Here is a 27,547-nt window from a genome sequence, read left to right on the forward strand (position 1 = left end):
TTCAGATTATGTTGAAACGGTTCAGCAAAGGTGGTAATTCAACTATATGTTCATTTTGGAGGATGTTGTTGATGGTGATGTTAGACTGGATTAAACTAAACACTAAAATGTTTCTGATATTTAGTCTAGTCCACTGACTAAAATGCTGTTGTCAAACTAACAGAAGCATGTGAAACAGGTTTAGTGAAAGACGACTACATTAATCTGCATTTGTTGTCACTAGGTTACGTAATGAATGTGGTGAATACAAGGCTCCATTAACCTCGTATTGTTGATACTTGAGAGTGTATTGATTGACGATATCAGACCATTGAATATGATGTGAGGAGTCAGAGAAGATTAGACTATTTTGATATGATAATGATCAGTCATTTTGTTTTGTTTTTTCCCCAAAACAGTCAGATTTGGTTATTACAATAGGATCTGCCTTCACACTTCCTCAAGTTTGTCTCTTTCTTCCACTGATCAAGATGTTTTTCTCTGTATTTAACAGCTCTTCCATATATTACACTCCTCGGTTCCATCATTTCCACTTGTGCCATCTTCAGCTACCACATGAGGGCACAAGTGTAAAGGTTTTGGTTTGTGATTTAGATCATGTATAATATGCATTTCGTTTTATCGTCCGGGATTATCTATGACTTCTTTTTATATCCTATTGAAATGAAAGAGTAATCATTTTAGTGTTCAGTCACTTAGTTTGAAGTAAAACAACTCTGCTTGATGATTGTGTTGCAAAAATACTCCAGTGATTCTAAAAAGTGGTGAAGGAGGCAGAGTGTGAGTAATAAACTATTTGCCGACATTTTGACATGATACAGAAAAGCATAGGTTCATGTAAGAAAATTAAAAATGGCATTGTGCAGCCGGCTCACTATAAACAGAGGCGTCGTTGATGTTATTATGAACACTGGTAACAAATATCTGGAATGAACAAAAGGATATTCTTACGTCACATTCTTTATTTGCACATCAATGAGGCAAAAACACTGGATCTGAAACTATTTTAATTATGGATGATGAAAAGTGAGAGTGATTAGAGTTAAGCAATTGCTCCAACACTTAAACAATGCAGCAATGCCCTTTAACGCAACAGACCGCACCGAATACTACAGCAACATCAAAACAGACCGAAATAAAATGAAAATACGAGTCGGGCGGTTCACGCGAACACAGAAACGTCAACTGCTAATGGAAGTTGTACAAGCCTAGCTGAAAGGGTACAGGACGAAAAGAAGGTCGGGTAGCCACCTCTACTTTTGCTATTACTTTTAAACAATACGACAAAGTCTGCACGACGCAGCACAACAGAGGACACTAGATTACGAAATGCTCATAGAAACGCACGCTGACGAAACTCTCATGAAAACGGTTTTTCCAAAAGCGATGTGGAGCAAGCGAAAGCACAAACGCTACCTCTGTGGGTGGACAATGTGTCAGTGAGGTGTTGCGTGGATCTGATGGAAATTTTACAACTTTTATTACAACACATGTATTTTAGCTTCAAAAAAACAAACAAACAAACAAAAAGTGGATATTTGAACTTGGAAAAAAAGACAACTACCTGAAACTGCTGGTGGTTTAAATGAAGGAGGACACAAAATACTGAGGCTAGCTATGAATAGAAAATAGAAATATTCACCAGTGATACTCGATAATAAAGTTTCTGCAAAGTCATCGTCATGGACAGTGTCCTTATATTGTGTCTGAATAAGGCTGAACTGGGTTGAAGAGTTTTTGCGAATGTTTTAAATGACAGAAGGTGGAATTTCACTAAAAGTCAACACAAACCAACAAAACATTTGTTAAACTTCTAAAAAAAAAAACAAAAAAAACAAAAAAAACAAATCAGCTGAAGTATTTACAAATGCTATTTTGGTTAGACTTTGCAGAGGCTTATTATCGGAGTCTACAAAATGGAGAAACGGCCTCCAAGAAAAAAAAAATAAATAAACATTATTTTTTTTTCTCCACAAGCTGAAAAGCAAAAGAAAAATGAATAATAAACAATGTTTTGTGGTTGCTGACATCTTACAACACCAAAACAAGCTGGAGGAACACCCCAAGATACCAAACAGGCATCATACATTTCCTGGGTTAGCAGGAAATAAAATACCTGCATGCGATCCCTTTTAGGTGCCGAGTTCGCAGGAGAGCTCTTGACGAACCCTCCCTGCAATTAGCCACTCTTCTCTGAATCGGTACAGACCGTCCAGCTGTGCTTCTCTCCACCTTCCTTTCTCTGAGCGCTGCTGTAGAGGCCAGAGCAGTCTCCGAGCCTGGGCCCTCAGGGAGGTGTGGAAGTGCCGCCTATGGCCTTCACTACTGCCGTCTTTAATCAATGAATTGATCATAGACACTCTCCCTCGCTCATCCTATCATCAGCTTCAAATTTTAATTCAGCTCGCAGAGTGCACACTAAACAGGCGCAGAGGTTTGACGCTGGATAAATCAAATCCCTCCATTTTGCCTCCTTCCTCCCTTCTACTCCAGCCACCCTGAGACTTATCAAGTCTTCCGGTCTCTTTCTGGGGAAGCTCGCTGATCTTAACACATACATACACGCACACACGTCGTCACAAGGGGGGAAAAGGCTCATTAAAACCACCCTGCTCTCACTACATTTGCTTGTATTTCATAGGAAGTGGTTCTTTGCGTTCTTTATCGTTTCCCCTCCCCTGTTATCTCCTCTTCTTCTTCCTCCTCCTCCTCCTCCGCTTAAGTGTGTCTTCTCTCCTGGCTGAGTGACAAGCAGGCTTCAGCAGTTGGGTTCCTTGGATTCCAGCTTCGTCTGGTTCAACCCACTTTGGCCCAGCTGAGGAAAGCGGGGATGTCTCGCACAGGGACGTTGCGGGTCAAAGCTTTCACCCGCAGGTTACGGTCATCTGTGAGGAGTACCACCTCTCTCTGAAGCCTCACTGTCCCATCTGTTAATGAGGCACGGAGCCAAGGAGACGTGAGAAATTAACTCAGGAGACTTTACTTAAATCAGACTGTTCAATGTGTTTGCATATGGAAATGGAAATATTAACAATGACACAACGAGATGAGAGTTAAATGTTCCGTACTTCTCTGATGAGGCATGAAATCTTTAGCCTTGTCTTTGCAGTAGTGGAGACAGCAGGACAGAATCACATCATCATTGTTACCCTGCAGAAGAAGAGAAAACTGGGTCACTAAAGAACAAGACACGCACTTCATACAACCACAGCAGCCTTACTTCATTTCCTCCGGCTCCTACCTGTTGTCCAGAGGTGTCTTCACTGCGGAAGGCAATAGACTCGAGCTGATTTCCTCTGCTCGTCAGGGCTCTGAGACACGGCTCCCTTGCTTCGAACCCTCTCTCTAAGAAAGCCACTGCCAACCGAGCCTTCTCCTGCACGGCTCGCACGTGGGCTGCGGTGACATTGTAGTTGCCACGGCTGCCGCTGAGGCGTCCCCCGGACCCCAGTCCTCCACCGAAACTATCCTGGCCTTTAGCCAAACCATCCAACTCCGTGATCACTGACAAAGGAAACAAATCAAACCATGAGTATACAAAGACAACGAGCTTTCTGATCATTTTGAAGGCAAAGATTTTGTCCTCCTGCATCGTCGTTAGCAGCGAGTGCACTCATCTTTAAATTTATTGCTTTAGTCTTACCGATGAGTGGCACAACTATTATGTATTTTCCACACTGAAGGAGTTTCTTCAGGCCTCCCAAATGATCAATGAATCCATTGGTGTCTGGAACCAAAAAGAGAGGCCTCACTTCCAGCTCCAGCTGCCCACCTGTCTGCAGCACCGCCTGGAACACACACAGCAAATGGATGTTAAAATTCAACATGGTGTAATAGTATAATGGTATGGCCGGCCTATTTAATTCAAGCTGCACCATCGAACGACGCATGAATGATCAGAAAGAACACAAAGCCTGATCTGAACACTTCAACAAAAGCTCATGGGGATTTTTCCATAATTAATGGAGGATGTAATTTTTAGTTTGATTCCTTATGAGTGTGAAGTACTGTCAGTAAAAATACATAAGCAACTTACCAGAACATTTCAGATGTTGTTAAAGGCTGCATTAAACAATTATTTTCCTCTTTCCTCAATTACCTTTTATCTTATAAAATGCTAGACGCAAAGACCAATCGCCCTAACAACTTATTTGCTCATTTGAATTCATTTATTGCTCGGTATAAGTTAAGTACCTGTTCATGTGTTTTACCTGTATTTTATCCCTGCGCTTCTGTTGCTGTGCCAGTTCGTTGGCGAGGGCGTGGCGTCGCGCCTTCAGCTGCCTGATGTCATTCTCACTGTCTCCCTCCTCAACATCCTCCTCTCCTTCTGATGCGGAGAGAGACGATTCCGCCTCGATTATCACGTCATCAACCTGCCAAGAAGACACGGACAAGGATGAGACACATTTTCATTTTCTTATAATGTCGAACAGGTAAGTGTTTGAAAGGGAGAAATGCACTCAGAGGGGAAAAGGCCTGATATATAAGTGGAGAATAAAGTTTATTAGAGGAAGAGAAGCAGAGACAGTCACCTCTTTGTCCGTCACAGAATCCTGCCTGCTCCTTGTATCTATTGACTGGTTAGGAGGAGGAGAAGTTGCCACAGAGATGTATTTGCCTCCCTTGAAGGCCAAGAGAGGCTCTTCCTGTCCACACAAAGCCTCCAGAAAGTACTTCAGCACCGTCACTCTCTTACAATTCGCTGCTATCGCCTTTTGAAAAGAGGATGGGAGTATTTGTGCATGAAAACAGGAAGCAGACGATTAGGAGATAACCGTAAATACTGGCACTCCGTGTCACAGTATAATGAAATACACCTTTGATTTCCACCCACCATGTCTGTGTGCCTGTCTGTGTAACACGGCTCCTGCGGTGCAGCCAGCAGTGGTACAAAGCCAGCAAGCAGCCTGTCTTCCTTCAGCTGAAGCACGGTCAGCTCCTCGTCTCCCTCAACCTCATCAGTATCGACTTTGTATAGCAGCACTTCCTCGTGATCCACGCGGGCCAGCACGTTACACAGGTCAGCAAGGCACTGCCAAACATCCGGGCTGCAACTTCACAGAGAGAACACCACAAGAGATGGTGAAGAAAGAATATTTAAAGGGACGACTGAAAGCTGCGGGAGAATTAACTCGTGTGCATAGCAACTAGACATAATATTTCTTTGTAGCTCTTCACTCACTCTATACTGCACGGTGGTGGGTTCCACTGGTCTGGCTGTCCCAGCATCCAATCAGACCAGACTTTGATACTTGGCAGTAGTTCACTGAGGTCCAATGGGAAGGCAGAGACTCTCACAATACCCTCCAGCTCCTCTGCTTTACCCTCCTCCTCTCCATCTGCCATGGGGACTGGTTCTGAAAGAGAGATAAAAAGAGAGGTTTTGGAACAACAGCACTCCACAAGAGAAAAAAGGAGAATTAATACCAGTTAAGTTCAACAGGAGGATGTTTGGAGTCTCACGTAAATCTAATCACAGATGCTATTATTTTAAGATGTCAAGCCTGACTAAAAAACAAACCTCGTTTCATTTTGAGGTCGAAAGACATTTTTTTGAAATTCACACAGGACATTTAGAAATCACAAGTCTGAACTAGGGCTGAACGATATGGACAAAATTTCATATCTCGATAATTATGCCAGATATCTCGATATCGATACCATTTTTTATTTTTTAAAAGCCCTCTTTCGAGACTGTGTACACGGGTACCATGTCTTTTCCAATGTGGTATGTTATAGCGTCTGTAATGTGTTTATGTCTGGTGGACGTCGACTCATACGGTGTAACGCTACTGAACGCATCAGCAATCAAACTTTGATTGGGCTTCTTTTGGGATGACTGAGAAGTCCCCGGTGTTTCTATCATTGCAATACACTCTTCGTGCAGCACGTGATAGTGTTGTTTCATGTGGTGAAACATGTTTTTTGTGCTATCTTCCTTAGTCGCAATTTTCGCCAAGCGACCTACACAACACCTCGCTCTGGTTTACATCATCATTTTTAAATCCAAAATACCTCCAAATAACGGAAGATGATTTATGTTTTGGCACCAAATCAGATTTTGCACTAGTGACACGTGAATCAGTTGTCGCTCCCATCCCAAGCCCTCAAAAATACTCCCGTCATATCCCGATCACGTGACTGCCCCCCAACAAAAATCCTGTCCTGCAAAATCACGAGAGAAAGACTCCCAAATCCCGTCCAGCTCCCTATGTTGTTGTCTAAAGTTGGGCGCACTCACCGCATTGCAGCGTCACTTTTTAATTAAATCTCTGGCTCCGTCCGGCTCCCGTTGATTATTTGCTCTATCCCGTCTCTATCATGTTACCAACAGTGAAACTGACTCCCGTACTGCGGGACTCCCGCGGGTCACGGTATTCCCGAAAAGTTGTCACCCTCTATTCTGCACCGCCACCGGCCGCATTATCTTCCAAGCTCACTTTACTTTCTTTCTTTTTAATTTCCCCGCTATGTGTGTGTGTGTGTGCGTCTCAGTCTCCGTCTCCCTCACTCCCGCCCTCATATGTTTGTCATTGGTCTATATCGTTTATATCGTTGCTTTTTCGATATTAATATCTTAAATGTTCATATCTAGATATAGATACGATAACGATATATCGTTCAGCCCTAGTCTGAACGCTGTCGTATTAATGGAATGATGGAATTCACTTCTCACTAGCTCGATAAATAATCTCAACCAATGTGCTATGAAACAGTCCAGTAATCCTAGCGCGGAGTGTAGAGGCTGTTGATCAACTACTTGTGGAGCGTACTGAGTGCGTACCTGCAGGAATCTCCTTGAGGAGCTCTGTGCAGCGCTGCACCAGTAGTCCAAACATGCCAAGGCCCAGCGCGGTGCTCTGCTCCTGTAAAACAGACCGCACTTCTCCCTCTTCACCTGACAAGAGACAGGAATTTGAAACAGTACTTCATTAATTATTTGTGTGCAACCATGGAATAAGTGTTAACTATAAACTACAATGACCACAAATGTATGTGTTTTTCCAAAACAAACTCACATTTTACATTTTTTTTGTATTTTGCTAGTCATGTATTTGCTGATAAATCCATGTTAACACTATTCAACATTTGGAGATGATGATATATGTGTGTGTATTTGTCTGTTCAGTATTACCTCTGCTATGGGCATTGTGTATGGTGAACATGTTGATGGTGATGATCTGCAGCATGTGTGTACTGCCCAGGAGGGGAGGGCTGTGCTGGAGCAGCGTCCTGAACTCCTGTAGAACGCGGCTCGCCACTGCAGGAAACGACTCCATGCTGCACAGACGGGAGACGAAGACAATACACAACTGACGCAAAACAGAAAAAGATATTTTTTCTTGCCTAATTTTGTCATTCCTTCCAGCAAATACAGGCCATTAACACAGGAGCTGGAAAACATGAGACACTACTCACCCCACTTTAGTGAAGAGCTTTCCGTGTGCATGCAGGAAACTCAGAATGAATCTCTTATTTAGCTGGAGAGAAAAAAAAAGGACAAGGCCAAAAGATGAATATAAAAGCATTACTAATCTTTCTACTAGTACAGCACATGACATGAAAACACTTCATCCAATGAAAACAGGTACAAAAACAGGTTTGGTACAGACAACAATGGACCCAAGATTTGAGCAACGGGGATGAGAGTACATGAAGGTGAAGGCTACTGCTAATGAAGAGACATGCCTCTCCCTAAAAAAACACACTGACTAACCATCAAACAAAATGGGTCTTTTAAAACGATGAATAATAAAACAAAAGGCGGCTCAATTTAAGCTACTATTTCTATATAAACTCATATAGGAATGTAAACGTATCCAATAAATTATCTCTAATGTAACGAGAGATCACATCTGAAACCACAGCTCTCATGGAAACAAGTGATTTGCATGTAAATGATCTGCATCAGCTGATACACACACTATCTGCTCATACCTGTAAACCAGAGCGTATTTTAAACTCAAACTCTATTTTCCATCATTTCACGCGGTGATTGTGCATTAGCTAACCCTGCACTTCACCATGAACACATCCTGTTTTGTCGCAGACGGAGCATCGGAGCTCCTGATGCCCTGCTAATGCTCCGCTAATGCTATGCTTTCTATGTAGAGACATCCTGTTCCCTCAATGGGCGCTGTGATAATTGACAAATAGCAGCAAACAAATGGACGGACATCCAATTACACCATATACGTCCTTATAACAGCTCCACTTAATAATTAAATGGTGAATCATTGCAGACAAAAATGGAATATAAAAAAAAACTGGAAGGGTTAAAGGGTTCACAGCAATGAAAATAAATCAGTAAACAGAAACGGAAGTCCAGGAAACACTGAAAAGTAAAAAAATACGATGGGGGAATAAAATAGAGTCAAATTAACATAAATAGAGGGACACTAGATGAATTTGAGTAGAGGAAAAAATATATCAGATTACACGGATGAGAGAGGAAATTAAACTTTCAAGAAAATGGGAGATGTTTGCAGGCACTAATCAGTGCAATCAAAATCATAAATACATATACAACAGGATGAGAGAAAGACACGAGTTCTTACATCAGTGGCGCTGAGACTTCCCAGCTCTCCGTCCTGTTCAGAGTCTCTGCTGGACTCACTACCTCCTCTCTGTGAAGAAGGGGTTGCTGCTTGTCCAGTGGGACGAATCCAGATCTCCACACGTGCTCCCTCTTCCCCTCTTCCTCTTCCTCTCACTGCTGGACCCCTGGAGCCTCCTTCGTGTTCTTGCCTCCTCCTTCGTTCAAGCTGCTCTGCCTACAAGAGGAAAAGTCTCTGAACAAGAAGAACTTGCTGTGCCTAAAGGCTTCACGTAGTCACCAGCGTACTGTAAACCTGACAAGTTAAGCTAATAGCAGCACAAGTTAATGAGCAAAGTGTATATCTGACCTTGCGCTTGGCCTCCTCAAACAGACTCATCAAGCTTTCCTTTGCAGTCAGAATGGGGTTGGAAGCTGCCAAGCTGCGCATGTAATAATACACAGCATCCAACTTCCGCTTCTGTGGGAAAGAGACAAGTGACAAGAGTAAGAGAGGAGGGCATCACACTCACACACACAAGACTGGGTGCAAACAAATCATCTCTCAAAACACAGTTGTATTTTTAGTAGTCCCACAGACGAACCAAAATAAACACAATTATTCACAGGAAAGCTGGGTAATGAATCCCAAATCTCAACTTTCTACAGCTACTATGACGACATAGCCATAGTAGAAGAGTTTGTATAACAACACATGTACAGGCAATGCTTTAGCACATTCAGTTTGAAAATCTACATCAATATAGAAAGAACTGTGTGAGAGATGGATGATGGCTCAGTGTTTTGTTAATTTCATAAGTAATCAGAGAAACAAACTTGGTGTTCATGGTCAAACACCATGAACACCAAGTTGCATATTTAGAGTTAAAGTACTTTGCTGTGAATAAAAGCTTAAAGTCCAGTGAGTTCTGATGCGTTTCACTGAATGTGAGCACAGATAGTGCTCCTGTACGCCGCTGCATTCATCAGCAGCAGCAGAATCATCAGTTTACGTCAGTGTGACAGTTTCACTGGCAGCCGTAAACACTGAAGTCAAAAAGGAGAAGCGCCAGGATGTTTGACAGATGATGTGCTATGCTTAGAGTGAGATGCTCATTTTTTTTTCCTCCATGCTTTCGTCTTTCCATCATTTCCACTGAGGCTGATTTTCGTTTCATCAGTCACATAACTCTGGTTACTTTTACTGTGCTTTTTTTCCTTCTTCAACTTTTCTGGTTTTCCATCAAACTCCACCTAAATCTAAATGACAGCTATCAATTAAATCAGATTAGTCTACAATTAACAGCCACAGTTTACTAATGTAAACCTACAAAAGCAGAAACAGTTTAATGTAACCTCTATTAGTTAATTTGAAAATGAATGTGAAGTACAAAGTTTGGATTGCATGACTTACTGTATAGACCGCCAACAAGGCCAGCTGGTTATATGGTCGTCCATTTTTCGGGGCAATCTGCTGCGCCTTCAGGTACCAGCTACGAATAAAATGAAAGCAGCCATGAGATCCCAACAAGAAGAAACTTGTTTGAAAACCATTTTCAGCTTCTGTTTCATACAGTTCCCGTCTGACACACAGAGGTAGGAAGTTTCATGTCTTTAGAAAACAAAAACTAAGGAAACATTTGTCCAAGACTAAAATATTTTGACTTGTAAAAGGTAATTCGCCTTTGGCTAAGCCCCGCCCCCCTTAGTTACTGTTGCTAAGTCCGACATTCTCCTCTGGGCTGTGGTTTTCTGGTTATCTATAAGGCTCTGGTATCAACATGGCTTATGCTGTGACAGCTCTTCCTGCTGAACTTTTGTCAAACTTTTATAAAGCAGCAAATAAAGTGTCCGATAGAAGTAGGCAAAAGGGGCTGCAATATGCGTTCGAAGGACGTACAAGTGAAACGCAACGAACAACAAGGCATCCAAATAGAGGCAAAAGCATACCGGTCACAGTCAAAAAGTGAACCACCGCATATCCTATTAATCGAGACGGAGGCTGGGACTGACAATATCAAGGAGCAACACTGTTCATGCAAAGCTGGGTACGTCTCTATTCACTTCTATAATCGTTATTACGAAGCAAACGGACTAACGTTACGCACGTATAACGTTGTATTTCTTCAGCGTGTGCTAGCGTATCAACAACTATGCAACTTAAGCTGTAACGGTGATGTTTTGGTTAGCTCCACAGGGTTTTGCGCGCACATCATTGGGCTTATCCATACCCTGGATATATACCGACAGTATAGCCTGCCGAGACCGAAAATACGAGGCGCCTGCGTTAAAGTCAATGGAGCGCTGTGGAAAAAGTGTCGGACCCCTGTGGGAGCTCTCTTGGCTGTGATTGGTCAATCTACATTCTAGGGTGTGGCTTAGCCAAAGGTGAATTAACCTTCTGGAGGAGAAGTAAATCGGTCTAAATATTGTTCCACTACAAAATGTGTTTAATAAATTTCACAATACCTGCGAGCCTTGCCATAGTTGGCAGAGTCACTGGCTTGCTCCCGGTAACGCGCTATATCTCCCTGACATATCATGCAGCGCTGAGCACTTATAAGTGCATACTTTACCTGAAAAAAAGAAGCATGAGGAGAAAAAAAATTTAAAAACATTAACAGAAAGGTTGACGGCAAACATCAACTCGATCGCTCGTAACAAAGACATCTAATTACTGAGTGGGTTAATACATTTAACATGATGAATGGTGTCTGACAGTCTTTTACGTAAGAATATACAATACATAAAATGGCTGTTTATGTACACCACAATTTAATTTAGCAGATCTTCAAACACAGAATAAGAACAGTATGGCCGTACCGTTTTGCGTAATGGCCGAGCCCTGATTGCCATGCCATCCATGTAATCTTCTAATTTGAATTGGTACACCGTCTGCAGCTTCTGAAGCAGCGCATCGAAGAACAGCGCTCCCTGTGACACACAGACGATGAAGAAAAGAGACGTTTGTTTCCCACGATTAGTAATCTTAAAAGAATGTATGGACGAATATTTAACATGCTGTCCCCGATTTAAAAAACCCTGCTGTAGAGAGACAAGAATGATAAATCTAATGATGTCTGTTATTATTCCAAGAAATCAAACATGTGAAATCATTTTTGGATTATTTAGTAATATACAATCATATTACTTTTGGGTTAACCAATCCCTGGGTTTGTTGTATAGCTACTTAAATGCAGAAAGAGGTTTTTAGTTAGCGTCTGTCTTGATGTACCTGCAAATTCTTCCAATTCCAGATTCACACCTCTAAACTGACTGCTTTTCAATTGCCTCCTTGTCGTAGCCAGATCACCCCACACATAATTACCTCATCCAGCAGCGTGAGCAACATGTTCCTGATATGGGGGGTGTTGTCATAGGTGGGATCTTTGAGTAGCTGGCGGAAGTGCTCTATGACCTGGTAGAAGACGTTCTTCCACAAAGCCTGATCCACGTTCTGCGAGTCCGAGAACTCGATGTCTGTCAGGACGACCTGCTCATACAGAACCAAAAGCTCCGCTCTAGAAAAAAGGAGGACACGATAAAATCAAGAGTCATTTTTTTCCCCCTAACTGTGAATATGACAACATCACCAGATACTCACCTGAGCTGTCCCATGCGTTCCAGTCCCTCAGCACTGACTCTGTCCCTGGACAGCAAGTTACTGATCTGAAGCTCCTGTGCATCTGCGGCCCTCAGCAGCCTCCCCAGTTCCCCTCTGGCTTGTTCTGCCTCCTCAAATGTCAACCCCCCTCCTCCGCCGCCTGACTGGGAATAACTCCCCCTGTAAGTCCCACAGAACTGACCTGGGCTCGGGTACATGCCGTTAGGGGCAGCCATTGGATAGGGTCCCATAGGATAAGGATATGGATAGCGCTGGCTGCTGCTCGTGGTGCTGGGATTATGTGGGTTTGTGGCTGGCATCGGGTAGCAGTAGGGGTTGTCAGAGTTTTGGAATTTGTAGTAGGCCATGGCGGCAGCCTGTTGGGATCGAAAGTGCTCACCCTGGTGGACCGGAGGACTTCCCGCTACCTCATCGTCCGTGTCCAGAAAGTGAAGCTGTCCATATCCAGTCCCTGTCTGAAGATACAAAGGCTGCTGATGAGACATGTGCTGTGAGGGCTGAGTGCTGGTAAGGGCAGGCTTCTGATCTGGGTTGTTTGGATCCCAGAGTCGTCTCACCCCTCCTCCGCGGCCTCCTCTGCTCCTGCTAGCTGCCCCTCCCCTGTTTCCACCAAAAAGGAGCCTTTGCCCCATCTGAGGTGAATTAGATATTTCCGTGCGGGCTGGAAGCACCAGGATCCCACCACCTCTGCCACGAGGAACAGGGCCTTGCTTGCGATGTTGGGCATCCACACTGTGTGATGACGTACCTGGCTGGTTTTCTAGAGAAACTCTTAGGATTCCCCGACCTCCACCTTTGCTTCCCTTTGGCCTGTTTCTTTCTTCCCTCCGCCTCCCTGTACTCAACTCTTCCTCCCCAACTCTTCTGCTCCTCCTCCTATCTTCTGTTCTATCACTCATCTCACTCCCTTCTGTAGATGACTCCTCGTTGGTCGTCCAGCTCTGTAAATGACTCCTGCGTCCTTCTACGCTCGGAGCCATTCCCACCTTGTTATTGTGCTTAGGGTCTGACCGCGGCCACTTGGTAGCCTCCACATTAATTCCTCGCCCAGGACCATCCAGGCTGGTGACACTGCTCGCGGAGCTGCTGCTGTACGTTCGATTCCTCGTGCGCCGAATATCTGATTTGGAATAGCGTTTTGAGTTCGGTGCTGTGACGTTTGCATTGGGTCTGTCTTTGTCGCCTCTTTCTCCGGCCGTGCCTAAATTTCTTTCCGTCTTTGCATCTTTCTCAGGGTCTCTAGACCTGCTGTTGTTGTTGTCTCCTTTTCTGTTTTCTCTGCGATTCTCTCTTTTTTTACTTTGGTGCGTCTCTCCTGCCTTATCTGCTTTCCCCCCATCTGCTTCTGTAGCTCTCTTGTTTCTGTCCTTCTCAGTTTTTGCCTGATTACTCTTCCCTCCGCCTACGTCATCCTCTCTTCTGGAATCCAGATTCTTCTCTTTTTCCTTCTCCACTCCCCTCCTCCTGCGGTTTCCCTTTTCTCTCTTCTTTTCCGTGTTGTCTTCCTCATCTTTTGGTCCTGCCTCTTTGCCTCTCCTTTCTTTATCAGTCCCCACCTTTGCCTTTTCTTTTATGCTGAGTTCTTCAACTTTGTTAGCAATTTTCTCCACCGAGTTATCAACGGGTGATGGAGGTGTATCCACATCTTGGCTTCCTTGTTTTCTGCTTGCATCACTGCAACTGGACACTTTTACTGTTTCCTGCATACCTTTAACTTCTTTATCCTTCCCTCCCTGCTTCTGTACAGATTTCTTTTTGTTTCCCTCCCTTACCCCTGCGCTCTGCTGGGATTCTGGCTCTGGCTTTTGCTCAGGCTTCCTAGGGGGAGGCTTATCCTGTTCTCTCCCAACACCACAGTCCTTTCCCTGGGTACTCCTCCGGCTCCCAGGTTGATAAAATTCCCTGTCAGGTTTCCGAGCTTTCTTTGTCGGCTTAGCTGCTTCGGCGGATTCCTGGTGTTCCCTGTCATTCTCAACAGAGCCCTTTTCATCGTGCGCATCCGTTTTAGTCTGCGAGTGGCTGCTCTTCCAAGAGCTCTGGGTGTTACTGCCATCCCCTCTCATTCTGTCCTCTTCTCGTGTGTTGGTACCCGCCCCACCGTCTGTGCACCCTTGTCTGACTAAAACCGTTTGAGAGAGGCACTTTTTCTCCCTGTGTGGCGGTTGATCGTGGTCGTGTGAGTCAGGAGCTGGGGGATCGCTTCGACCGGTTTCCCCCTCTTCGCTGTCCTGGTGATGCCGTCCGTGTACAGGTAGCGGATGGTAGCGCTGCAGATCAGGGCGTTTTCCTTCACGCCTCTTATGCTGCTTTTGTTTGGGATGTTCCTTTAGTTCCTCTGCAGATAGAAGAAATTAAGAGACTCATAAGATCATCAATAATCAAAACAGAAGATGGAGTATTAAAGAAGTAGGCTGTCATGGTTTGTTTTTCTCTTCTGGTCAACAAGTCTTGATAAAGAATACAAAGATTCTGCAGATGTGTGAATAGCTGTCAAACTAATGCTACAATAAGACATATCTCTATCTCTAGAGAACTTCTCTCTGCCCAGATTAAGGTAACCAATAAATATTTAACGAACAAGCTCCGCATTTTACTTTATTGCCAGGTAAAGTTTAAACATTACCATTAACTTTAGAGAGCTATGGTTCAGTTAAAACGTTAGTTTTAGTGCAGCTAGCTGTGGTGGACCCATAATGTTCATGATGGCTGAAATGTAATACATTTACAATAACCTTTTTCACTAGGAAGATTACACATACAGTATGAAATAACTGAATTAACAAGCATGAAGGTCATAACATAATCTCCAGTAAACAACAAAATGTTAGCAGGAAGCCACAATCAGTTTGCAGATACAGTTGTAAAATGTTAGAGTATGTACAACAGTAGTAATATGTACACAAGGTAAGGAGGACCAGTATTGACAAAATCCTAATGATAATTCCTACCACCTAGCACCATGCAGCCAATGTACGAATCAAATAACGTTTAAAAGACATTATTATACAGTAAATGCTACACACAAACTGTTAACATTAATTAATACAACAATGTAAAAAAAAAATAAGCATACACAATAAATATTCAGCAACAAATAAACCTACCACAACAAAAGAAACACTAATGTTTGATCACTTTGATCGTTTCGGTGTAAAGAGAAAGTTCAGTTACTAGTAACGTTAGCTTGTTCACTATGTTTAACTTGGCAAATAGTCGAATCTTTTAGTTCAACTTTACGTTGAGACACAAATAACGCACTCCTTTTCACATACTTTATATGTAATAATCAATAAACAACTGCATGTAATTTCAAACACGATAAAATAAATCGTGAATATATTGGGTACGGTTGAAGTGGACGTTTGAAACAGACCGCGCGGGACCAAAAGAATGGACAGGCACGGAGCTAGCTAGCTAACAACATTAGCTAGTTACAAACTTAGCAACTCCGCAGGCCACTTTAGGATTACTTAAGGTACTTTTCCGTGTTATGCTTTCGGATTTTTTTTTGCAAATGTTTCCCTTCCAAGTATGCGACTCGGTTCCCCTCACCTTTCTGACAGTCGACGGTGCTGACTGAATTCGACGCTTCAGCTCGGAGTTCCGCAGCTGAGATTCGCACTCGGTCCAGTTCGTTCGCCATCTTTGTTTTCACTCAAACAAACAAGTAAGTACGGTGGCTCGGATGGATCAGACACGCGACTGCCGTTGCAGCAAAGGCCGCCGGGTAATGTAGTATGGTCCCTTAAAAACGTCATTAAAGAGTTCTCTATTTCCTCGGTTACTGTATTAATCTATGTATAGAGATATATTTTTATCATTTACTTAAACAAAATAAGCAAATTTACATCCTTGATATATGTAATACGACATATCTTAAGCAAAACTCCTGTATTTAGGATTTTATTACTCATAATTTACCATATAAATGTAAATTACTACTTTGTTACATAAAATATACACATATTCATGTTTTTTCCTTACAATTTTAATAATTTAATTTGTAGTATATAAACTCTATGTATGTATCAATGTACAGAATATCATGATAGCGGTTCAATTGAACATCTGTTGTATTATATTATAGCAGTAAGGACAGCAACTATTTATTCAGACAGAGATATGTTTTTGATGAGAACGTTTGATAATTAATGATAATAAATTGTTGTAAATAATACTTAAATATATATATGACAAAATGTGTGTCATTCTTAAAGTGCTGTTACGTAATTCTTACGCAGGCTTTGGCCTACATATGAGGTCTGGGGGAAGGGGGCTTAAGGGTCTACACATTATGTAAAGAAACAGACAGAATCCCTACATACATCTTACAACGTTCCAGATAATGTCCACTAGATGTCAGGGTTGATTATTTATTCACCTCTTTAACTCAGTCGGCATGTCCTCCAACACTTTGGACTGGCAAACTTTCTCTCATCTCTTTTGTAGTCATTTATATTTATGAAGTGCAAAATCTCTTCTCTCCTGTCTTATGTTCATGACTTTGATTATGCTGAAACTGCATGTGGATGAGTGGAGGGGAATTGTGGGAATACCAAAAAACAATGACAGGAAGACTGAGCAGCTTGTGTGTGTGTGTGTGTGTGTGTGTGTGCATGCACATGCACATACGAGGTGGTGCATGGAGAGTTCATGCAGACATCGTCTGTGTGGCTGATGTTAGAGTAAACAGCTTCATTTCCCTAGCAACACCAAATTAAAGGGCCAGAGTCTCCTGTCCTTCCTGTAGTCTCCCGTGGTTCTTCATCCAGAGCCAAACCTCCTGTATTTTCACACATGTTCCTCCAACATATCAATAAATTATTCATCCAAGGATTTCGGTGAACTTCTTCAGCATAGTAATCAGTGTGTAAATTACCTCCAACAGCACAAGAAGTCAGTTTTTTCTAACTTAGCTATTAGAGAATAGCAACGAATAATAAGAAAATACAAACGCAAGACCATTTATTGCATTTCTAGAGGATTACAAAGTGTTTTTAAGTGTGTTATTATATTATTTATGTCTACTACTAAAGTCTATATTATATTCTACGTAAAGCAGTTGGAATAAAGCTGCAGTAACCAAAGACTACGACGGCTCAATCATGATTATGATTACCAGTCATCACTGCTATGATGACGCTTATTCATTATTAATCTCTGTTTTTCATTGTGTTGCTACAGTTATTTTCATGTGGCATAAACAATAAGCCACACCGCGTGTGAATGCAGAACACTGCTCAGATGTAGTGCTAGCAGTGTCTCTTGATGAAGCGCTGGCACACCAGGGGTTGTAGAGTGTTTCGTGTCTGCAGTGGAGAGATGTGAGAGAGGGAGGAGAACGGGGAGGGGGGGGGGGGGGGGCTGCCGGAAGTGGTGGGTGTGTGTCTCCCAGTGTGTGTGCGCGCTGGTGTGCCTCCGAATGTGTGTGTGTGTGTGTGTGTGTGTGTGTATGCGTGCAGAGTTCTGATTGTCAGTGCTGCACCACAGTGCAGGTGGAGCAATGCAGGATGACAAGAGACACAGAAGGACAGAGAGGGGGAGGCAGGGAGGTAGTGAGGGAGGTAGGGAGAGGTGAGGAGGTGTGATGCAGGAGGAGAGAAGAGACTATGAATACAGATGAGAAAAAGCGGGGGAAGCAGCGAGTTTTTGCAGGTGAATTTCTGACACCAGGGGGTTTCTCCAGCCCGATCGTGTCTCAATCTCTCCTGCTCCCCTCTCTCTCCTTTTCTGTCCCTCTCTTCCTCTCTCTCTCTCTCTCCATCTCTGTCTCCCCCCTCTGGGACACTGGGAGGTGGGAGGAGATGACTTTTAGTGATGACTGGAGTGGGGAAGGAGGAGGACAGATGGGGGAATACAGTCAGTGGGAGTGGGACACTGTGGTTGAGGATGGAGCAGAGTAAAAGTGCGGGGACTGACAAACAGGTTACACATAAAAGAGAATGAAAACGGGCCGGGAGACGGGAGCGAGACGACTGAAATTGGATCCACGTCTCGAGTAGTGAGAGAGACCGAAATGAAAGGACGTGTAGGAGAGACAGAGAGCGAGAGAGAGAGAAAAAAAAAAACAGAGAGAAAGACAGACTCAGGCCAGAGGCTTGTGTGACGCATATTTGCTGGCGCTAGATGTTTGGAGTATAACCAACTCAACTGGCTTTTAATGTATAATTCACAAAAAAAGAACTGGGGGAAGTGACAGTGAAAAGACAACATGAGATGGATTACATGGAGTGATGTGTCAACAGAGGAGCCAAACAGAAGAATTTCTTAAACAAAGTCCACGGAAGAATAAAACACTGAGTGTAGCAGTGGAAGCTGCCGACTGTGTTTCATGACCTCATTCGATCAGGGCCTTATTAAAGTTATTAATCATATTTCATTGCTCACAGAGCACACCACTTCGCGGTCCCTTCTCCACGCTGTCTGTATATTGTATTGGCGTGTCCCAGTTATTTACCGAAGCCGAGCGAAACATTCAAACCCAAAATGTTTTCAGGGGCTCCACGTTTGCTCAAATAAAATTCATTTCTTGTTTGGTTTTTTTTGAGCAAACTTTGTTTGGGGGATCACAGCAGAGCAAGTTGTGTGCAGCTGCCTTCAGTATTACGGTCACGCTATCTGGGACAAGTTTGTGTAATAGATCCCAGATAGTGGCTCTACTAGCTTGGGAATGGCTCGTAGATGTAGGAGCAGCTAGGGGGTTAGAGAAGCGGGCCGACGACTGGGATGTCACTGACTGGAGTCCTAGGGCAGATATGAGGAGATGCGTGAGAGAAGGGTGAATGAGCAGGGAAATATATTCCTCTTTTAAATGTCACGTTTTAAACTGTGTTTAGATACATGTCTCTATGAGCTAGTTTTAATACTGAATAACCAGCGGTTTAACGTCAACACCCGCGGCTAGAGTGCCCTTGAGCAAGTCACCTACCCCTGTGAGGTCCCGGGCTGCTCAGTGTGTGCTCACTACTTCATGTGTGTGTTCAAATGTATTTGTATAATGCAAAGGTCACATTTCCCCACTGTGCATAAGGACCATAAAGAATCTCCTTCTTTTAAATATCATATTTTGATGGATTGCTTTTAGATATGTGTCTCCAGAGAGCAGTTTTCATACTGAAACACAAAAGTGATCGTGCAGCTTGAATTTATAATGACTGGTCCACCTGTGTGTGAGTAGAAAATGTGCTTTTATGCTTGATTTTGAGACATATATTGTGTATGTACATGTAAACTCCTGGTTCATGCGACATTCCTGGTAGTCTGCACCAAATATTCCGATCGTGCCGGCGCTTAACTCGAGCAAACAGATGCCCTCACTCGCTCTGATACTGACACCCCCCGTCAACACATGCACACAAACGACAGCCCACGCGTGCACACACAGAGCTGGCATGGCACGTTAATTACGTTCAGCATATGACTTTGGCATAATGTTGTGAAGTTTTGTGTGAGTCACAGTTGGAGTTACAGCAGATGAGAAGGGACGGCATCCGACTTTGTAACAGGAGCATTTCTAGGCACGGTTTGCCACAGATGCTCCGTACGTGTAATGAAATCATGGGAATAATCTTGTCATGGCGTCTCAGGTAAGTCAATTTTAGAGGGGAGGGCAATTTAATTGGCCCCCGCCACTGAGGAACACATGTCGCAGAGGAAGTAGGGACATGTGGCGTTACATGCATGTTTCTTCCTCCGCCTCTTTCGAAAACAGGCGCACAAAGTTTCTGAGTGCATATGGGTTCAAGATATCTGTCTTTCCTTAGGTGCGCGTGAGTGGGTGGTGTGGAGTTGCCTCAGCGTGTGAGCGTGGGTTTGTGATGTCACAAATCTTGTAGGCAAGGAGAGCGCAGAGACGGCGGAGGGACCGATGTGGGGGCGAGAGGGGTTTCACTAACAAACACCCACTCTCTCCAAACCGCCATCTAACACACACACACGCCACCACCGCCCCCTCACACACTCCTCCTCATTTTTCCTTCGACAGAATCCTCATTATAGAGCACGTTTGGCAGCACAGAGCCTTCCTCCTCTTCTTCCTCCTCCTCCTCCTCCTCCTCCTCCTGCTCTCTCCGTCACTGTCCCTCCGATCCTTCTCTGTCTTTTTCATTTGCTCATTCTCTCTTGCCCTGCTCATTGCGTTCAAGCCAGCTTGGCAATCAAAGGGAGAGAAAACACAAATGAGAGCGGAGGGGTGGGGGAGAGAGAGAGAGAGAGAGAGAGGGAGAGAGGGAGAGAGAGAGAGAATGCTCACTGGGATTTCAGTATGAGTCAGAATGGGAGAAGGGGAGGTGGGAAGGCAAGGTAGGCGGCTGTGAGCAGAGAGAAGAGACTATGGGAGGGATGAGTTGTTGTTTTTTCTTTCTCTCTTATCTGACTGCATACTCTGTTTGGAATACAGATGAGGAGATAGAAAGAGACCCAACAACTGGGCATGACAAAACAGAGAGATCCTGAACAGGAAATGATCCGCATCCCGATCCACGATCAAGTTTAAAGACACAAGCCGGCTGCACGCCGAACACGGGGCCGACTGCCTGAGGGCCGACGGTCGGGTGTCAGAAACAGAAGGTTAACGTTTCATCATCCAGAGCACAGAATCGTGAAGATAAAAAATTAAAACAAGAGATACAACACACACCACGAAGCAGTGCGTGTACAGTGATGGGGGCCAGTAATGAAAAGTGCTGTTAGATTAAAGCGGGAGTGTGTGGGGAATGACTTCATTTACACCGTTTCAATCACTCGCCCTCCCCACCCAGCGTGTGCATGTTCGTATCCATCATATTCATGTGGGGTTCAGGACGAGGAAACGGGACTGCGTGCGCTTGTGTACACACACTTGTCCAATACTTACCCTGCAACACAAGTCAGCACATTCACAGGATACCGCCGGCTGGTCGCAGTCGGTGGAGATTCTTCAGTTTAGAGGCTGACACTTTCACACTCCTCCTGTTCTGCAATTATTTCTGAGACAAGTTTACTCTAAAAACAGAAAGTACAAGCACTGGGCAAACAGAGAGAATAAAATTGAATGCTGTACTTGCCTTCGTGGGTGTCATGTTGTCCTGGCTTCTTACAGTGCTGCAAGGGGGGGGAGTTATTTTGTTCCTCTGTACAGCGGTGATCATGAAACTCAGTCGACCGCTCAAACTGGGATATAGTGTCGAATTTAAAGTTATGAGTGGAGGATCAATACATCTAATCATGATGTGGGATCCTTCAAACCTCACTACAAGACAAAGCTCTCATTGATTAGCTGCACATTGCACATTCTTTACAGCGAACCCCATTCTGTGCTTTTGATATAAACTCAACATTATGAAGTAAAACGTGACAGTATGTGACTTTAAAAACCCGTTATCTGTTTGAAAGTGAGAATGTGTTCCCCACTTTGTGTCCAATCAAACAGATAGGTAAAATGCAGAGGTCAATTATTTGGTGTAAAACCCTCAACGGCAGTAAAGAACCTGCTCCCTCTGCGTTTAAATGCCGTGTTTTAATGGACTGTTTTTAAGATCGATACTTAGACACCTCGTGTTATTTTATACGATGGGATGTTTAGACATTTCAGACAGAAAATGGGTTTCAAAACTGCTTTCTGGAGACACACACTCACCGGGCGGTTCATTAGGTACGCTAGCGAAGATGAACGCGATCTAATATAGCAGCCCTGCACTAAATCTCAGCTCAATGAACGTCGTGTTATTCAGCAATTTGTTTAAAATAGGTGAGAGAGCTGTTGATTCAACCGTGTTTCCATTTTGGAGGCTGCGGTTTGTAGAACTATTGAATGGCGTTGTGTTGTATCAACACATGTTCCTATTATTTTGAAAACCCCCATTTTTGTCACTGGGCTAGGGTGAAGAATAGAACCATTTCAATTCAAAACGGTTCAACAGCACAACAAGACATCCTCAGAATAATCATGCAGTTGAATCATCACCTTTCCTACTCTGTTTCAACATTAACTGAACATTAGAACAGCCATGAATGGGAGGTTTAGCGCGAGACTTTTATGTAAGAACGCATTAATTTTCTCCAGAAATCCATTTTGAAACCCCTTTTTCTCTTTGAAATGTCTAAACAACCCATAGTCTATGATAACGTAAAGCACAAATGGTGAAGTGTCTTTGACAATGCGATAAAAAAGAGAGAAGCAGAGATTAACCTGTAACAAAGATATCGAATCAAACATTATGGATGTAAGGTGTCCCTACTCCCAAGAAGAATCAGCAGCAGGCTGATTAAACACATGAAAAACAGAAGCTCTGGATTCTCAACAAGGGTCAAATGTAAACCTCAGTTTCAAGGATGATCTGTGGCATTGGACAGGAATGGACTCTATCTTTTCCCAGCTACCCATTCACACCTGTGACAACAACGCCACAGGTTAAAGTTTCCATGTAAACTAAAATAAGTCAGCCTTGAGTAGTTCGACCCAGATCTGTTTTCACAGGACTAAAAGGCATTCTTAAATTATTGTTGTTTGTGAGATATTTATCCCTGGAGTAATCCCAGCATCTCCATAGATGAAGGTTAAGACCCAGCATGAGTGCCACCTCAAACATCACATCATTGCCACAGACAAAAAGGAGTTCATTGTGCAACACATTTTTGTGTTTGCGTTTTTGGATGCGTTCAGGGGATATTAAGTTTTCTGTTAACTTTTTTTTTTGTGTGTGTGGCGTGACTCTGAAACTTCTCTCAATTCATGGGGGGGAAACAAATAGCCGTCTGAGTCCTACGTCCAAAGTGCGTCTAATTCAGAGGAGTCTCTCGCTGCATACACCTACGTATGTCTGACATACTTCTTTACGCACGAGGGTCTCCCCCAAATCTCCCTAAATGTGTGAGTTGAATAGAGTAGGAATGGATTTAGGCACGACGCCAGTCACACCTCTCATGAGGTTTCTACAGATGTGTGAAATCGAGGCTGGAAATTTGAATATATATATATATTTTTTTTTTTTAATTCTAAACGTACACTGGGAGAAAAAAAAAAAAAAAAAAAAAAAACCGCTGCACCAAACATTTTCAGTGATTTTAAGCAGACATGCAGCTGCAGTGATTCATCGCCCCGTCTAAACATCACGATTTGCTCCCCGCGATCAACTCGTGAACGCGTTTATTCGAACATCAAGCCCTTGCTTTCTGCTCCCTTCTCGAAAACCGGTCTCTTCTGTCATTCTCGAATAAACAGCCCACATCGAGCGGAAACTGACCCGGGATTAAAAGGTTGATTAAGTACGGGCCGATAATATTTGTTGATGGTTCAAATTATCCACCTGAACACAATCGCCGAAGAAAAATCCCCCGACAGAAGCAATTACAGCATGTCTAGAGAGCCTTCATGGCAGGCAGGGAGAATGAGAAATGCCTCGCTGGCGAAAACGTACAAGTCGTTTACGTGATAAATCTGTTATTATGGGAATTTAATGAAAGATAAAACACATGGGACAAGATTCTGAACTGTGTCCGAGAATCCAAGCGGCTTATATTTAGCTCGAGCTTTAAATATTCGACATTACCGTGGCGTAAAGAGCGCGCGCACAACAAACATACTATTTTCACTCTCCTTTTTAAAGCACTGCGCTGTGAATCAGGCTATACTTTTCCTCCCCTTTATAAATAGCTGCACTCCGGTCTGTGACGTGGGATACGCACGTACATGTGTAGGTGAATCTTTGAATGAGCTCTCCCTCTCTCTTCCTCCCTCCCTCCCTCCCCTCCCTCCCCCGTCCCCTCTACTAGTTACTACGGGATCTCTATAAAAAGCCTACGGTTGATGGGAGAGCCCGGTCTGTACGGGAAGCGACTTTGGAAGAAGAGGGACCATAGCGTCTGTGCGCGAAGACACCGTGGCACAGATTTGTTCTGACAAGTCTCGGGGTTGGCGAAGACAGATATGACAGACATATTTCTACAGCCAAGTGCCGCAGTCATGGCCACACGGGGAACTTTGACACAGGTAAGTTCATATATTTTTTTATAGATTTTTCTGTTACTTTATCCAAAGACATAAAAAAAAAAAAAAAAACATAAGAAGCGCAAAGAGTATTGGACGTGCCGTCCCTTTAAGGAGCCCTGAAGCCTGTGTTAACTGACATTATTCTCATCTTTACTCTCCGTTTGGAAGTTGCTGCAGTGTGAGTCATTTTCTCTCCCATGTGGGCAGCAACCTGCAAAAGGAGAACCTCTGATTTGAAGAAAATACGAGCTGCAGACTAAAAAATGTCCTCAAAGTGCGTCTTTTCTATCAGGCTCCGGTTCAATCTCGCGCTGTACAAGTACTTTAAACATATAAATCACCAGGTATTGTTGGTTATGAGTGTTCACCTGTCACACGGGTCGCATCGGGTTCCTAATTAAACACGGAGACGCTGTCATTGGGTTCGCTGGGTCCTCTGTGTAGACTATCCGGTGCAACTAAGTCGTGCAAACGCAACTGTACAGCGTACACTGACACGTGCACAGACAGAGGCGCGCTCTTGTGTCACAGTTTATGTGTGTGTGTGTGTGTGTCTGTGCACCTTTTTGTATGACTTTATCCCATCCGGGAGGATAAACTAAGTGTGGAGGCGGGGGGGGGGGGGAGCGTTCCTCACTAGCCCCTCTACAATCTCGGGGAGCGCGTGGCACCGGGAGGTTTCCGGTGAAAGTGATGACATTAAAGCCATCACTTTCTTCCGGTGTGGCTGTAAGCTACACTCCTCGCCTCCGCCTCTCACCCTTCTCCCACCTCCTCCCATCTTTCACCCCCTTCGTGCACTTCCGGTCGGCGTTTCCTTTATCTTTTTTTTTTTTTTTTTTTTTTTTCCAGTTCTGTGACGTCGTCAGCCGGTGAAGTCACCCCTGCGTCATTCTTGCGCACTTTGCAGATGATACGCAGTCAACCACTATAACCCTTTTAAAGGCATTGCGCTCACGCAAGCACGCACGCACGCACGCACGCGCACACTGCAGAATGATCGTCTGGGGTTGTGAGTGCGCAATGAGAGAGGCTCGTGCGCGGGCAACACGAGGGAGGAGTGGGTGGAGCGAGTCAATGGAAGTCGTTGTTCATTCACAAGTCTTTGTTGATACTGTAGCTCTGACTTTGATCAATAATTATGAGTCAGTAACGGAAAGTCACCTGAATTAATGAGATGTAATATCACAATGAAACATTTAGGGATAGATTAAACAGGTGTTGTGATGGAATACGTTGCATTGTGAACATTTGATACCAATTTACTTATGATTATAGAGGATGCTTTAACTTTGTACAGTGCGTTTTTATAATAGCCAAGTTTGAGCCGTAGACACTTTGACGTTTCATCTTATTTCGAAGAAAAAATAAAAACCACAGAGTGGAGATTTGAAGTCCGAGCGACTCCGTGCACGTTTCACTGAAGCATCCGCGCCCACGTCTCGTCGACACACACACACACACACACACACACACACACGGTCCGAGCGGTTTCTCCCCGGCGCCATGGAAACCAAGCCAGATCAAGTGACTGCCCACGCGCTCTGATAAGCCAGGCGGCAAGAAGGGGCGAGAGCCGATTGGTGTGCTCGTGGTGTGACGTCATACGCCTGAACACCCCCCCTCGGGCTTGTCCGACACGGTGACACGTGACGATATCCGTCACCTGACCAGCATCTATTTAGAAAACTGGAGCAGCGAAGGTGCTTAAGTTGTAGGAAGTAGCAGACTGCGACGGGGTACAGACGTGTAGAGTCGTGGCTTTAAAACACGCCACGAGCTAAAACAACATAAACTTGTGTAATATACAATAAATTAAGTATAAGTTGCCTTAAAACCGGAACTTTCTGGTCGCCTCTCAGCTGCTGTCCTGTCAGGGTACCAGTCTTGTTCAGCACCGCGGACAGCTCCGAGGCAGCGCGCCGTTGAGTCGCTGTCCCATCGCTGTGGTGCTGAAACAGAGATAAAATTGAACCGCTATTAACAAGACATGTTTTCCTTTAAACGACCTAATGAATTAAAAGTCAAGGCAAAGTTTTGTGGTATAAATATGCAACATAATGGCTTCTAATTCTGATTTCCATGCTGTGCAGATGTGTACACACACACACACACACGCACACATATTGATAAATGTCGTCATCTTTAGCGTCTTTACTGTGTTTGACCAGTGAGTCACTGACCAGAGATAAGTCTCATAATCAGCCCCTCTAATCAGGAACATCTCCGGCTTGAGTGGTCAAAAACGCACGGCAGCTTTAGGCTGCTGAGAGTGGGAACGAAGGGGTTTCATATCGTTTTTGTAAATTAAAATTCCTCGTCACATGACTTGTCTGGGACAGGAGCTAGTGCAACAATCCATGTTCCCAACCTAATGGAAAAAATGATGATGTCATTCTCCTCTGAGGTAGTTCATTATGTCAAACATAGTTTACGAGGCATCTCTCTTCTTCTATGGTGCTGTCACACTATCCCACTTATGCACATGCTTAATAGGTCAGATACAGGAAAGTAGAGGGTGGTCAAGGCTTAGCTGTTTTGTTTTTGAAATAAATGTTTAGAAAGTTATTTGACTCAGGATACTTTTCTAAATGCAACTCATATTTTTTTTCAATTTACGACTTTTCCTTTAATGACTGACTGACAGATTAGGATAATAGGAAAATGCCTACATAATTATTAATTTCCTTGGTGGGTTTGGAGACCATTTTTTATTGAGCTACTTTCTGAACTAATGAAACATTCCTGCACATTAAAATGTTGAAGCGTGCCTGGAAATAACGGCATCATCTGTCTTGTGTGTAACAGAATCACAATCTGAAGTTATTACACGAGTAAATAAGTCTGAGACCTGACAACTGTATATACGTTATTACCACGATGGTTAAAATGGTAAAAGAGAGCAAAGCTTTTTAGCATTTTATCTACCCGGTGTCTTCTCACGGTAATTTATTGAGGTCAAAGGGAGTCCCCTGGTCCACAAAGACTGATCACCATCCACCACTTGAGAACCGCGTCACGTTTTAGGTTGCAGTAACGTTATAACTTCATCCTCTCCTCTTTTTTGCAGATGCAGGCTTCCACGAGGAGAGTGCTCACCCTTCCTCCTGCCAGCGCATCAGCACCTTGGCTTTAGACTGCTTACTGCTTATACAGTGTCACAGTACAGTAACAGTCTACAGTCATGGCTACTGAAGCCTGGCAATGCATCAAACACTACGGCGAAGACAAGAAAAGAAACTCTCGACGGACAGACCGTGCTATACTTTTAAAATGGCTGACCTGCTAGCAGGAGCTCACTCTGTACGTTAGAGATCTATCTTTTTTTTTTTTTTTTTTTTCTTCTCTCCTGCCCAGAAAGGAAACCTGTGTGGGCTTGCATTGGGAGAGTCCTACACCATGTAAGTGCGTAACA

The 27,547-nt window shown here is 43.8% G+C and overlaps 1 protein-coding gene across 2 annotated transcripts; it reads right to left on the minus strand.

Annotated features, from left to right (window-relative positions):
* Window positions 1-942: 942 nt before the first annotated feature.
* On the minus strand, window positions 943-15,813 carry smg6 (SMG6 nonsense mediated mRNA decay factor). Of its 2 annotated transcripts, none has more exons than XM_084564216.1 (19): window positions 15,717-15,813; window positions 12,144-14,499; window positions 11,868-12,060; window positions 11,363-11,473; window positions 11,009-11,115; window positions 9,954-10,032; window positions 8,910-9,020; window positions 8,562-8,777; window positions 7,423-7,484; window positions 7,139-7,284; window positions 6,788-6,901; window positions 5,186-5,360; window positions 4,838-5,051; window positions 4,536-4,715; window positions 4,212-4,376; window positions 3,644-3,788; window positions 3,242-3,504; window positions 3,069-3,150; window positions 943-2,927 (listed from the first exon to the last, which is right to left on the minus strand). In XM_084564216.1, exons 1-19 carry the CDS (start codon window positions 15,805-15,807, stop codon window positions 2,797-2,799), a joined length of 4,941 nt encoding a protein of 1,646 aa, XP_084420342.1. In that variant the 5' UTR covers window positions 15,808-15,813; the 3' UTR covers window positions 943-2,796. The 2 variants fall into 2 exon arrangements, with proteins under 2 accessions (XP_084420342.1, XP_084420341.1); XM_084564215.1 differs by having other exon boundaries at window positions 4,838-5,057.
* Between the last annotated feature and the right edge of the window lie 11,734 nt (window positions 15,814-27,547).

Source organism: Chelon labrosus (assembly GCF_963514085.1).
Source record: "Chelon labrosus genome assembly, chromosome: 17".
Lineage (NCBI taxonomy): Eukaryota > Metazoa > Chordata > Actinopteri > Mugiliformes > Mugilidae > Chelon > Chelon labrosus.

Excerpts from the sequence above, each read along its gene's own strand:
- smg6 (XM_084564215.1), bottom strand. The coding sequence starts at position 15,807 with ATGGCGAACGAACTGGACCGAGTGCGAATCTCAGCTGCGGAACTCCGA. Across the intron at positions 5,361-6,787 it reads CCTCAAGGAGATTCCTGCAG|AACCAGTCCCCATGGCAGAT; the intron begins GTACGCACTCAG and ends TCTCTCTTTCAG. Across the intron at positions 3,151-3,241 it reads AAGACACCTCTGGACAACAG|GGTAACAATGATGATGTGAT; the intron begins GTAGGAGCCGGA and ends CTTCTTCTGCAG.